We start from the raw sequence: 11,962 nt of genomic DNA, 5'->3' as shown, positions 1-11,962 counted from the left end.
TCCAATGGAGCGGACTATTGTTTGCTCCCTTTCCCATTGCCCTTCCCATAGATAAACAAAGCTCAGAGATAACTATTACAGCTCATCGTCATTCACAGCACCCAAAGTATCAGCGTCTGCTTCACTTCAAATCATGAGCAACAAACCCACATATGCTCAAGATGAGACTCCGAGGCTTCTGGACGGTAATAACTTGAAAGCTATAGCGAAATACATGAAGTCGGATAGCTGTCGGAATGTCTTCGTCATGGTAAGTTTTCTGTTCGTCGTCAAATAGGCTTTTCTGAAGGTAGTCTCGGGTCAGACAGGGGCTGGTAAGTCTTATCACAGCGTTTTCCCTTTGCTGTCTTGATATTCACTCTTTCAGGCATCAGCACTTCTGCTGGTATACCTGACTTCAGGACCCCCGGGACAGGTAAGCTTGTGTCTTTATGAATCGTTTCATCCTGTTGATAACTTCATCATGAATGCGCAAGGCTTATACGTGAGTATCTCCTCAGTGACTACCGACTTCGTCATAGAGAACTCAGCCTAACCTCTCTGCAGTCGAATCTTGCAAAGCTGAAACTTCCTTATGCCGAGGCTGTATTTGAGCTCAAATTCTTCCGCAAAAATCCTTACCCATGTCAGTTACACAACTACTTAATTCGCTTTATGTTCTCAAGAAATCCGCAGTTTATGTCGTCGCTAAGGAACTCTGGCCTGGGCGTTATCGACCCACTCTAGCTCACGCATTTATCAAAGTGTTGCACACCAAGAATCTTCTTCACACGAGCTTCACACAGAATGTCGATATGCTGGAACGTCGTGCGGGCGTTCCGCCCGAAAAGATAATAGAAGCACACGGCTCTTATGCTACCCAAACTTGTATTGATTGCAAGAAACCATACGACTCAGCAAAGATGAAAGAAGCCATAAAGAAATTGACCCCACCTCAATGCGAAAAGTGTAAAGGCTACGTGAAGTCTGATATTGTATTTTTCGGTGAAGCCGTACGTCGTTTAGTTGTGATGACTAGTCACTACCTGATATGTCGAAAATACAGATGCCGTCCGCATTTCATAACTCGATCCATCGCCTTCGTAACGCAGATCTCCTTATAGTGATGGGAACATCCCTACAAGTGTATCCGTTTGCCGCACTCGTTGACCTGGTGCCGCCGGATTGTCCTAGATTACTCCTTAATATGGACAAGGTCGGAAAATTTGGCAGACCGGATGATGTGGTTTGCCTTGGGAAGTGCGACGACCTAGTGAAAGAGCTTTGTCGAGAACTGGGCTGGGAGAAGGAACTGGATGACGTGTGGGAGGCAACGGCTGACTGTATAGATTGGGAAGAGGATGTCGTTCCCCTAGACAAGTCCAGGAAGAAAACAGTGGATAAGGAATTGGAGAAGATAACTAGTGGTATCGAGAAATCGCTGGATTTAACGGAGAAGTCATCGACAGCTGAGATTGAGGAACAAGTCGATGACAACTCGGGTTCAGGACCGGATTCGCCGCGCAGATCTGACAAAGACTCAGTTCATGAGCCAGACTCACCTACATCAGTAGAGGGAAAGCTTTAGGACCAAGACGTAGTCCGAGTATGTCGTGATGTCGTAGAGGCAAAGGTAGAATGTAATATGCTATAATATTTGGAGATAGAACTGTTGTGACAGAAACGAATGCAGATGTAAGTTGGTTACTTGGTAGGGCAGTTGGTTTAGTCGTTCCTTAAGAGAAGTAGCATCTGTCAGTCAAGAGTGGATAACATCCTCACAACCAGCTTGATACAGTACGATACAGTACAATCGTGCTTATGCTTGCTCTTTTGCCTGTCCGTTTTCTGAATGGGAGGCTTGTACCTGAAAACGTTCCTGTAACCATTAAAATCCACCTGTACCACGTGCCCTCGCTATACTACCTTGTATACCCTTGATCACGCCCTTGAACCCGCTTCCCACACCTGTCGAGTCTGTTAACTCATTCCCATCCTTGTCGCGATATATGCCGTCTGTGTCGAGTTGATGTAGGTGAGTATTCTCATTTCTTCTAATCGCATTTAACCAGTCTTTGCATATTTCCGGATTGTCTATCATGACATTGACTTCTTGGCTGTGGTACCAAGACTGTGTGTCTGTTTGAAGAGACTTTTGAGCAAACATATATGCAATGGAAAGTCTAGATAAACTTGTACCCTGGTTTCCATTGCCCGCGATTCCGACTGAGTCATCGACTACCATTACCTTCACCTAAAAAAAAGTCATAATTCATCCTTGACTGAGGTGTAATAGTAATACGCACATGGCAGTTACGCTTCTGGACATGCGCGTTCAGAGGCTTGACCTGATCCTTTCCGGTATACCAATAGAATTTCAAGAATTTCTTCTCTTCATCCTTCAGCTCAGCATACATTCGCTTCACCACTTCCTCATTTATGCCGCCTTGACCAGGCAAAGCTTCACCTCCGTCGTTGAACCCAACATCGACATACAGCACACACTCTATCCCGCGGCGCACCGCCTCCAAGACACCTTCTACAACAGGTACCGCGTTGAAAGTTGGTGTCTGGATAAAAACGCGATGCTGTGCATACTTCAGTGCCGCCAGCCATGCTGTGTCTTGTCCGTTGTGTAGCCCACTCGCAGGGTTACCTGGTTTTCCATTAGGAGCACGGTTAACAAGAGCCATTGGACATTCTCCGTGGGGTGCATGGAATATATGTGGTGTATATTCATCATCTGGAGACGCAGGAGCGACGTAATCTATCGTCGCTGTCGTATCAGGTTGGTCACCCGCGTCTTAAAGAAAGTGTACATCATCAAATAAGGAAGACTGTGGAAATAATAATAGAACGTACTAAGATGTTCTGTGATGGACTGGTAAGTTCCAGAGATGAACGGTTTATTGTCATCAGCAGACAACGAGAATTCGCGCCCCGCTTCACGCTCTAACTGTGCAAATAACTCGGCACCCTTGCTCCCGTCCAGATTATGGGTAGTCGAATAGGGATTATCTATCCCGAACTTATAGCCTTCTTCTGGTTTCCAATTAGGGGTGGGTAGCAGGGGGAGCGGCGGAGTCATTGCCTTGAACCAGCTTAACAAAGCCACGTCGTACATGCTATCGACGATGGGGCCCTCGAGATGAACCATCATTTCATAATTTGGTCTGTCTTGGATATTATTCGAGCAAAGCAGGCCAACTTTGCGATCGACTACCATAAACTTGCTATGGAACGTTCCAAATACAGGTCTACAAATAATTTGATCAATGATAATATGAGGGGTGACAAAGGAGTGACGTTACTGGTGAAAGTTGACGAGCTGGAAGTCGACCCAGGGCATATCACTTTGTTTGGGTAATTGAACTTCCTCACTAAGCCACTCCTTTTCGGGAACGTATACGTGGCTCTCAGTAATCATCTTCAAGTTTGCCCTATCGTACATCATCTTCACGACTGCTTTCTTGCCTCTTTTTTCAGCACGGCGAGATAGTTCGATGAAAGCATCGCAGATCTTTGTCGCTGATTTGGAGGTTTGCCAGAAATTGGTTGCAAGGAAGACTTCTGACTCTGCACGAACAATGCAATCGTAATGATGCTGAATGATATCTGGAATGCTGTATAAACATAAATTAAGGTTGTATCACTACGGAATGAGGGTGTCTTACACAGATATTATAGAAAGGTTCACGACACCGCGTGAACCAAGAAGAGGGGGTGACACCGAACAAGCCCATGGGTCGGCATCAAGCGTACAAAGCACATCGTGATAAATCTTAAGATAGGATAAGTTAATAGCGCGATTATGCGGAAAGCAATAGAACTATACCTTGAGAAATAGATCACTTGGTCTGCTTCCAAACTGACCACACTCGGCAGCCCTGTCAAGATCCTCCTGAGAAGGATATTCATCCTTTATGATCCGTTTCAGCTCGTTGGCATTACCACCGTGAAGCATACCCTTCACGGTGGATAAAACACCTCCAGATGCATTGGGTGCGCTGTGATGGTGATGATGTTCTATGTAAAGAGACTTTCCCAGTTCGCCTGGCGATGAATGTGGAGCAGCGGCGAACGCGGTGGTGAGAGTCTTCTGTGAATGGGTGAGATTGTATACCTTTTCAGTAATCATATTGGCTTGTGCTTGGGAATAGTGAGGTTTAGATGGACTTGGAGGTTTTACCTTTATAGCGCTACGCTCAGATAAGGCACTGCTTTACCACAGCTCCCAGTGATATACAGAGCCCCTATGACGCGCTACTGGGGATATTAATGCACCGGATCTCGTAAGCCGAAACTAGATCACCGAAAACCCAAGTAGACAGCTTTCCTGCCCTAAATGTTTCGACTCAAGCGAATTGAAACATCCCCTATAGCTCGACTGTCTCGAACTCCTACTCTGTAAAATCAAGCCCACCTACAACTTTTCCTTGGACTATAACCCGCCTAATATTCCTATCATCACCACAGAACAAGAACTGCTCCAACCAACCCTTCATCACGTCTTCACTCACATCTTCACTTTCTGAAGGAGTAACACCCCAAACTCCGGGATTTCCTGTATCGTTACGCACACTGACTACCAGCGCATCAAACGCTTTACCCGGTCCAAAAGAGCCTACACGTTGTTGGAGGCAACACACGTTCGCTCCCCCAAGTGTGGCAAGGTAGAAAAGAGTCGCGATGGGCAGCTGCTTATTTGAGAATTGCACTGTAGCCTGGTGAGGATGGTCATGACCATGTCCATTGCGGTGACTGCCAGACCTGGCTTCCATAGCAATCACTTTAGATGCGATACTTGCATGTTGCACGGCAGTCAGGATAGAGGGTGAATAACCACCCGATACATCTGTCCCAAGGCCGACCTTGGCAAAAAAAAAACACAACCATCTGTCAGGCCCCAGTCTATATTGGTGCAAAGAAACACTATACCTTGATACCTTGATCGAGCCATTCACCAACCCTTGCAACACCACTGTTGACATGGAAGTTGCTACCAGGACAATGACTGATGCCCACATTTCGCTCCTTAAGTAACTTGACCTCGTCATCAGTCAAATATATCCCATGCGCGAGGATCGTGTTCTCGCGGAGTAAGTGGTACGTGTCGTATACACCTGCGTAAGAGTCGCATCCGAACAATCTGTGCACTTCCTTAACTTCCTCCTTGTTCTCGGATACGTGGGTTTGAATTGCAAGTGATGGGTTGGCTGCAGCAAGTTTGCCAAGCTCTTTGAGTAGCTCTGGAGAGCAAGATATAGCAAAGCGGGGAGTGAGGATGGGGTGCACGAGTGGCTCTCCAGCTGGGGAGTGGTCTAGTGTTTGGATATGCTCAAGAAGAGCTTTAGTAGCCTGAATAGACTCGGAGGGAGACGGTTCTATGTAATATTGAGGAGCACTCTGATCCATGTTGCATTTCTGTGGGAGATGGTCTAGATGACGTTGACACAGTCGATGTAAGTGAAGTCACATACCCCAACAAATGCGCGCTGCCCTTTAAAAGACATATTTGCTGTCAGCCTTCATTGAGTCTTTAGATACATTAACTCACCCATTGCATGAGCAACATTTGCTAGAATTTTGGTAGCTTCAAGATGTAATGTTCCGTAATAACAACAAGCAGTTGTCTGAAAATATAAGTAGTTGGAACAACACTAAACAAAGATCATCATACCCCACAATTAAGCGTGCGCCTGACAACACCTGGATATATGCGCCTCGCAAAATCGGGGTCGGAAAACCTGGCCTCCCCAGGATACGTGAGGTCTGCAAGCCAATCTAGAAGCTCTTTGTCGTATCCACTACGGCACAGATATCAGATATATGCCACTATATGCGCCCTGAAAGATCAGAAATGACAACTTACGTTCCAATGGCAGAAAATTGGCATGCATGCTGCAAACATTATGTATTCAGTTGGATGAAATGAAATGCATGGGGTCATCTTACGGTATGTGTATCTATAAACCCGGGAATGATGAACTCCCCAGAACCTAGACGCACGACATCGAAATCTGTGCATCCTTTCTGGATGATGGTCTCGTGCACGTGAGAGGCAGTGATGTCCGCAGCTATCCATTCGATATTTCCTGTCGACGAAACAGCTAGGAGGCAGCTTGGGATTGTTTCGTACAAGGTAAGCGATTTTGGATTGATGACTGGACCGTAATACACGGTAAAACGAGACGACATGTTGGCTCAGAGATATATACAAGTAATTTCCTGGAAAACTCTCTGGGCTTCAGTTTTCCGGGAATAGATATTATAGCTTAGAGATGCACAGCACGAAGGACACGCTCCCTAGCATTAGTGAAAGTGCTCACCTCGGATATTGATTTCTTACTTCGTTGAAGCTACAGTCAAAGATAAGCTGAGGAGGATGAAACGTACCTCGAATTTTATCAAATCCACGATTTCTTATCTTTCTTGTCCTTCCGAACTCCGCTGAATTCCGAATGTGTGGGCGAGGATCTCGAGCTTTATGCACGATATGGCAGATATAGAGGACAACATATGTGCTGAAGGAAATTTCATCGTTGGCTCACTTCAGAATCCATGGAAAACGGGCATCGTGCGTAGCCTATGGACGTCGTCTCGGACAGTTCCACCACTGCAATTTTCATTCGTCCTTAGTTTAGTGTCAAAGTCGTCTAAGCTTTCACCCGCAGGCACGAAAAAGTCATCAAATAGAGCGGTCACGTCGTACAAGGCAGACGCAAGTCAAAGAACAAAAGAAAAAAGTGTGAAACCAAACGTTCCGTGCCGCCCCATAGCCACGTGCCAGTCCTATTTCTCCAAACGGATGGCGGGCCAACAATGTGCAGGTTTCGAATAGCAGGACTCTCGCACTGACATCAAACGTATCTTTTGTACCACCACCATGACACACTTACCGTCTGAAGCCTATCTCACCACCACGTTCATGCATCCTTCATCGAGCGGCCCATCTTCACCTAAATTACAGTTGCAATTATCCATCCCAATACCAACACGAGATCCCGTCTACTACATTTCCGATGGCAACACTGTCCTTTTAGTCGAGACTACGCTCTTCAAGGTTCAATATTTTGTTTTTGAGATACTTGCAGTCAGGTTTACCAGGCTTTCGTTGAACTAGGTCCACCGATCGACATTGACGAAGGACAAGTCGACCTTCGACAGCATGTTCTCTCTCGATTCCGATTTGCGCTCTAGTTCGGGTCAAAGTTCCAGCTCTAGCGTCACTGCAGGCGCTGAAGGTGAAAGTGACGATAATCCAATCAGACTTCAAGGTGACACTGCGGATGAATTTCGGGCTCTGTTATGGGCTTTGTATGCTTTGTATGTCTCTTTTCCAAATTCAATTTGATTGCTTATGTTAATCTCCTTTGTTCCTGTATATGGTAGACCTCACGAGCTAACAGTCGCACTGACTCCCAAAGCCAATCATCTTCAGCTGTTCAATCTCTCGCGTATCACACATAAATACCAGTTTCGGTCTATCGAAGCCTGGGCTCTCACAGCGCTTACCAACTACTACACTCGCCCTTCGCATTCTCCCTCACTTGATACTTCTGATGAACCGAGCCTTGTACAACTCACTGAACTAGCCTCCCTCTGTGAGCAGCGTGACCTACTCGAAGCAGCTACAGTGAGGTGGAAGCGCCAGTTGGCCTGTGGGAAAGATGTTGGGCTTGCGATTGGTGTAGCAGAGCGTCTTAACCTACGTGGACTCCTTGGACTAGCGTATCACGCCATGTTGCTGCAAGGCCGCGAGCACTGGGACGCAGACCCATTGCTCACTCGTTCTCAACGCGTTCGCCTTCTTTCGGGGCACTATGCCCTTGGTCGATTATGGGAGCGTCTGCCTAATGAACCTCCCACGCTTGCGCATAGCCCCAGATGCACAGGCGGTGCACAGGTGCGGTGCAATCAGGCATGGGCAGCATTGTGGCGCTCCACGCTTGATATGGGCAAGCAAGTTCTACCGCTGCAGTACGCGGACATTTTGGGGAAGATCATGTTGGCGGAGAGTGTGGTGAAGGCCCTAGTGGAGCGAGAGATTCCAACACAGGGGATGTTGGATGCCATGCCGTGGTGCAAGGACAACGCACTGGCTGCGACTGCGGGGAAGGTGAAGGAGATTCAGGATACGTTGGCCGACTATTTCACCGATGTGCTGTAGTGGTGCTACTCGCGATCGCTAGCAGCGGGTTTCTGTCTATCCTATCACTGGAAGCCTCGGATAGGGTTCGATGTAATACAGCCATATTCTCTCAGGTGATGCTGCCCCTGATGCTGGGCGCTGATTTGTGACGTGGTGTCCAGTAAGCTGAGGCAACTTGACTTGAAGTAATGTCAGCCCTAAAAATGAGCTCTTGCGCTGCTCCATTTGCATACTCCGGAGCCTCATTAACTACTATAACAGTGAGGTATTGTCAGAGCTGACCTGGTGAATCTTTAATTATTTATTTTGTGATCTTGCGATAAGCCATATATGATTAGGACAACGTAAACGACGATCCACGGCACGGACGGCATGGCGGTGCTGGCACTGAGAGCACTCGTACCATTCTCAGTCTTTACAGCTTTCCTTGCTTCTCTTTTTCCATCTTCCAGACTGGCTTTTGTTCCATTAATGAATGGAATGACTCTTTTCCAGCACGCACTATCGCCGGAGTACAAAAGACGCGCAATGCAGTGTCCTGTGTGAGCCCTCACCCGATTTTGACAGAATATTCAGCTTGTATTGCGTTTTTGGCACCTTCTCAGCAATATGCGTTCTGGGATTAATGGTTCTGATAGATAGCCGTCGCTCTCTTCGCTGTCTGTCTATTCTCGTCACTGCCTAGCACCGCTATAGTATGATCTGGTTCCAACCTTTCTCTCGTGATCGTATGCCTCCAAGTCCAGAGTCCTTATCTTTGCGTCGTTCGCTTCCGAATCTTTGCCGCTCATACCATGCCTCATGTGTCCAGCCATGACATCGAGTAAGCTTTGTCAGTGCTCTCGACTTGTAGCTTCGGTTCTGGGTCTCCGCAACAATCAAGGTACAAACCAGATGGGATGATAGAATTATCCACAAAGGCTTCTCCGCAGTCCTTCGTGACGTCTGTTATGTTACTATGAACACCCGGAGGCTCCCTGTCAGTACCCGACAACACATCCGCCCTCACTTGCTTATTCGACCCAACGGTCCCCGATTGCGCCAACTTGGTATCTCACGCCTGACTTTCTTGGAACACAAAGCCCCGCAGCTATGCAACCGTAGCTCCGTTTTTTCGTCGGTTCTCAGCCCTGTCATTGCCCTACCCAATCGGTACCCAATTGGTACCTACGAAGAGAGAAAGAACAAGAATAGGCTTCTACCGAGACTTTGGGACGAGGCTTCTTTCCCCTGGCACACACCACTGCACAATCAGCATCAATATGTCCCGGCTAATGACGACAGAGAACCGCTCCAGGAAGGCCCCCCTAGTCTCACACAAGTATTAGTATTTAAACGAGGAGTGGGCTCGAGAAGTAACCTTTCAAAATCCAACCCACATCCAACACACTCTCCTAGTAAAACACAATTACGACTATGGCTTCCGTTGTCATAAATTCCGTACCATTCGCCGCCCGCTTGACTGCCGCCGCCGCAGGTGGTGCGAGAGCAATTCTGCAAAGCGACCGTGCTCGTGCACAGAAGTTTTTGGCAGGAGCTCATCCTCACGGGCCCCGCCCCTTCCTCGAGGCACGCAGAAGACGTCACAACCACAGAGAGCACCACCGTCGCCCTCGCCATGCTGGTGACGAAATCGACCCGTCCACTGGTTTACCTACTACTGCACCCTCGACCGGCGGTGGAGGTGTCTCAGGCTCAGGCAGCTCCGTTGATGTCACTGATGCCGGTTCGCTTCAGCCTCCAGAAAGTGTCAGGGGAAATGCTAACTAGATAAACAATATAGGTGTCACCTACACGATGTCCGTAGGAGTTGGCAGCCCTGCCACCCAATACACTCTCCTCATCGATACTGGTATGTTTTAACTTAACCTTTGTGGGGCTGCCTTTGATTTGTAACTTCGCTTTTTATAGGAAGTTCTAACACTTGGGTTGGTGCCGCCACCCAATATGTACCAACCAGTACTAGTCAGAACACCGGTGACACCGTCGTACGTTATTCACTTGCTGTAGTTTGAATATACACTTCTAACGATACTACAACATTAGAATGTCAGCTACGGTTCTGGATCCTTCTCGGGTACCGAGTGTAAGTTTTATCCACAGCACCTAGGAATTACGATAGTGACTTCGAAAGATAGATACCGACACTGTTACTTTGAGTTCTAGTTTGGTAATTCAGAATCAGTCTATTGGTGTCGCATCGACTGCAACAGGTTTCAATGATGTGGACGGTATTCTTGGGTATGTTCACCTTTTATCCCACTTTCTTTAGTGTTTATTGACCATAAATTCTCTAGTGTTGGCCCTACCGATCTTACTCAAGGTTCATGAATATTTAGTTTTATTATCGTTCCAAGACTCACCATATAAACCAGGAACTGTATCCGGGCAAACCGAGGTGCCCACTGTTGTGGACAACTTATATTCACAGGGCACTATTGGAGAAGACTCCATTGGAATTTCTTACGAGCCCACCACTACCGAAGGAGAGCTCAATGGTGAAATTACATTCGGTGGCACCGACAACACCAAGTAATGTTAACTCCTAGTGCGATTGTTTTATATACCAACCCCTAGTTTCCTTTTAGGTATACTGGTGAACTCAGCTACACCCCTATTACGACAACCTCTCCAGCGTCCAACGTGAGTTTTTATGGCTATTACTGCCGATAATAGGTTCTGACATGGGCGGCTTTGAAGTACTGGGGCATCAACCAGTCTGTAACTTACGGTACAGGCACCACCATCCTGAGCACCACTGCCGGGATTGTTGACACTGGTACCACGCTTTTGATGATTTCCAGTGGTAAGCAGTTTTACGAGTTACTTGTCCAATTTGTCCTCATCTCCCGAATTAGATGCATTCTCTGCTTATCAGCAGGCTACGGGCGCTACTGAAGACCAGTAATTATCGCAGTCTTCTATCTATCAGAAGATATTAAACTGACCATCCTGTAGGAGCACTGGCCTCTTGACGATCACTGAATCCCAATACGAGAACCTTCAGAGCCTGTTCTTCGACATCGGCGGAGTCACCTATGAGTTTACTGCCAATGCGCAGATCTGGCCCCGATCGCTCAACAGCACTCTCGGTGGTGAAGATGGCCAGATTTATCTTATTGTGTCTAGCCTGGGAACCCCCAGCGGCCAAGGTCTGGACTTCATCAGTGCGTAGCTTCTATACCACCCGACTTCAAATATACTTGAGCTAACTTTGTGATGATGTTCCTTATAGACGGTTTCGGATGGCTCCAGCGCTACTACAGTGTGTTCGACACTGCCAACGCGCAACTCGGCTTTGCGACGACCCCCTATACGGATGCGACTACCAACTGACTCCCTTCGACAACGGCATCGCGTACTGCCAAACCCAGTACAGCTAGATTATGATTACACCCTTTTCACGACATAACGAGCTAGAATATCATTGATTTTGAGGACTCTTCTTTTCTTTTCCTTTTGCCGATATCGTTCTTTCTTTGTATACCTTGTATGTGACAAGATTCTAGACAGTGAACCTTCCGAGCTGTGTAGTGTATTTCAGTAATGTTTTGCAATATCACGAACATTTTTCATCGGACTATGCTTGATACTAGACTTATCAGCGCTCAGTTATGGCCCATACGAACACAACGAACCTGGTCGCTGCTGTTGCAACCAACGGATTGCATTCAGAAGAGCATCACGGCGTTCAAACTAGTGGCAGTTTGACACAGTTACAAATCAATGTGATGTCGCGATCGACTAACATTCTCCTTGCCGCATGGATTGGTTGGGAGCCTCGACTGGTAATCATTGACAGAGAAAGCTGTGACATCGGCGGCCTACCAA

At 47.2% G+C, this 11,962-nt stretch overlaps 6 protein-coding genes across 6 annotated transcripts; 3 read left to right on the top strand and 3 right to left on the bottom strand.

The window, feature by feature from the left end:
• Positions 1-133: 133 nt before the first annotated feature.
• SERLADRAFT_370958 (uncharacterized protein) lies at positions 134-1,103 on the top strand (the record flags this gene model as incomplete). Its single annotated transcript, XM_007319822.1, has 4 exons — positions 134-250; positions 331-423; positions 547-625; positions 676-1,103. 4 exons carry the CDS (start codon positions 134-136, stop codon positions 1,101-1,103), a joined length of 717 nt encoding a protein of 238 aa, XP_007319884.1.
• A 22-nt stretch (positions 1,104-1,125) lies between these two features.
• SERLADRAFT_470888 (uncharacterized protein) lies at positions 1,126-3,552 on the bottom strand (the record flags this gene model as incomplete). The annotated part of the gene is made up of 5 exons (XM_007319821.1): positions 1,126-2,118; positions 2,179-2,233; positions 2,286-2,782; positions 2,842-3,236; positions 3,291-3,552. The coding sequence occupies 5 exons, from the start codon at positions 3,431-3,433 to the stop codon at positions 1,868-1,870; spliced, it is 1,341 nt and encodes a 446-aa protein (XP_007319883.1).
• Positions 3,553-3,576: 24 nt separating this feature from the next.
• On the bottom strand, positions 3,577-4,140 carry SERLADRAFT_470886 (uncharacterized protein; the record flags this gene model as incomplete). Its single annotated transcript, XM_007319820.1, has 2 exons — positions 3,577-3,766; positions 3,821-4,140. 2 exons carry the CDS (start codon positions 4,115-4,117, stop codon positions 3,650-3,652), a joined length of 414 nt encoding a protein of 137 aa, XP_007319882.1.
• A 46-nt stretch (positions 4,141-4,186) lies between these two features.
• Positions 4,187-6,177, bottom strand: SERLADRAFT_450410 (uncharacterized protein; the record flags this gene model as incomplete). The annotated part of the gene is made up of 7 exons (XM_007319819.1): positions 4,187-4,850; positions 4,918-5,403; positions 5,460-5,479; positions 5,537-5,612; positions 5,660-5,786; positions 5,852-5,880; positions 5,935-6,177. 7 exons carry the CDS (start codon positions 6,175-6,177, stop codon positions 4,380-4,382), a joined length of 1,452 nt encoding a protein of 483 aa, XP_007319881.1.
• Positions 6,178-6,810: 633 nt separating this feature from the next.
• Positions 6,811-8,329, top strand: SERLADRAFT_470883 (uncharacterized protein; the record flags this gene model as incomplete). Its single annotated transcript, XM_007319818.1, has 3 exons — positions 6,811-7,042; positions 7,103-7,305; positions 7,372-8,329. The coding sequence occupies 3 exons, from the start codon at positions 6,866-6,868 to the stop codon at positions 8,147-8,149; spliced, it is 1,158 nt and encodes a 385-aa protein (XP_007319880.1).
• Positions 8,330-9,701: 1,372 nt separating this feature from the next.
• SERLADRAFT_470882 (uncharacterized protein) lies at positions 9,702-11,710 on the top strand (the record flags this gene model as incomplete). The annotated part of the gene is made up of 12 exons (XM_007319817.1): positions 9,702-9,857; positions 9,915-9,983; positions 10,043-10,119; positions 10,178-10,217; positions 10,270-10,372; positions 10,429-10,454; positions 10,507-10,663; positions 10,720-10,774; positions 10,832-10,937; positions 10,990-11,035; positions 11,090-11,298; positions 11,367-11,710. 11 exons carry the CDS (start codon positions 9,929-9,931, stop codon positions 11,465-11,467), a joined length of 975 nt encoding a protein of 324 aa, XP_007319879.1.
• Positions 11,711-11,962: the final 252 nt, after the last annotated feature.

This window comes from Serpula lacrymans (genome assembly GCF_000218685.1).
Source record: "Serpula lacrymans var. lacrymans S7.9 unplaced genomic scaffold SERLAscaffold_8, whole genome shotgun sequence".
NCBI classification, from domain to species: domain Eukaryota; kingdom Fungi; phylum Basidiomycota; class Agaricomycetes; order Boletales; family Serpulaceae; genus Serpula; species Serpula lacrymans.
This window is presented reverse-complemented; position numbering and strand designations above follow the sequence as displayed.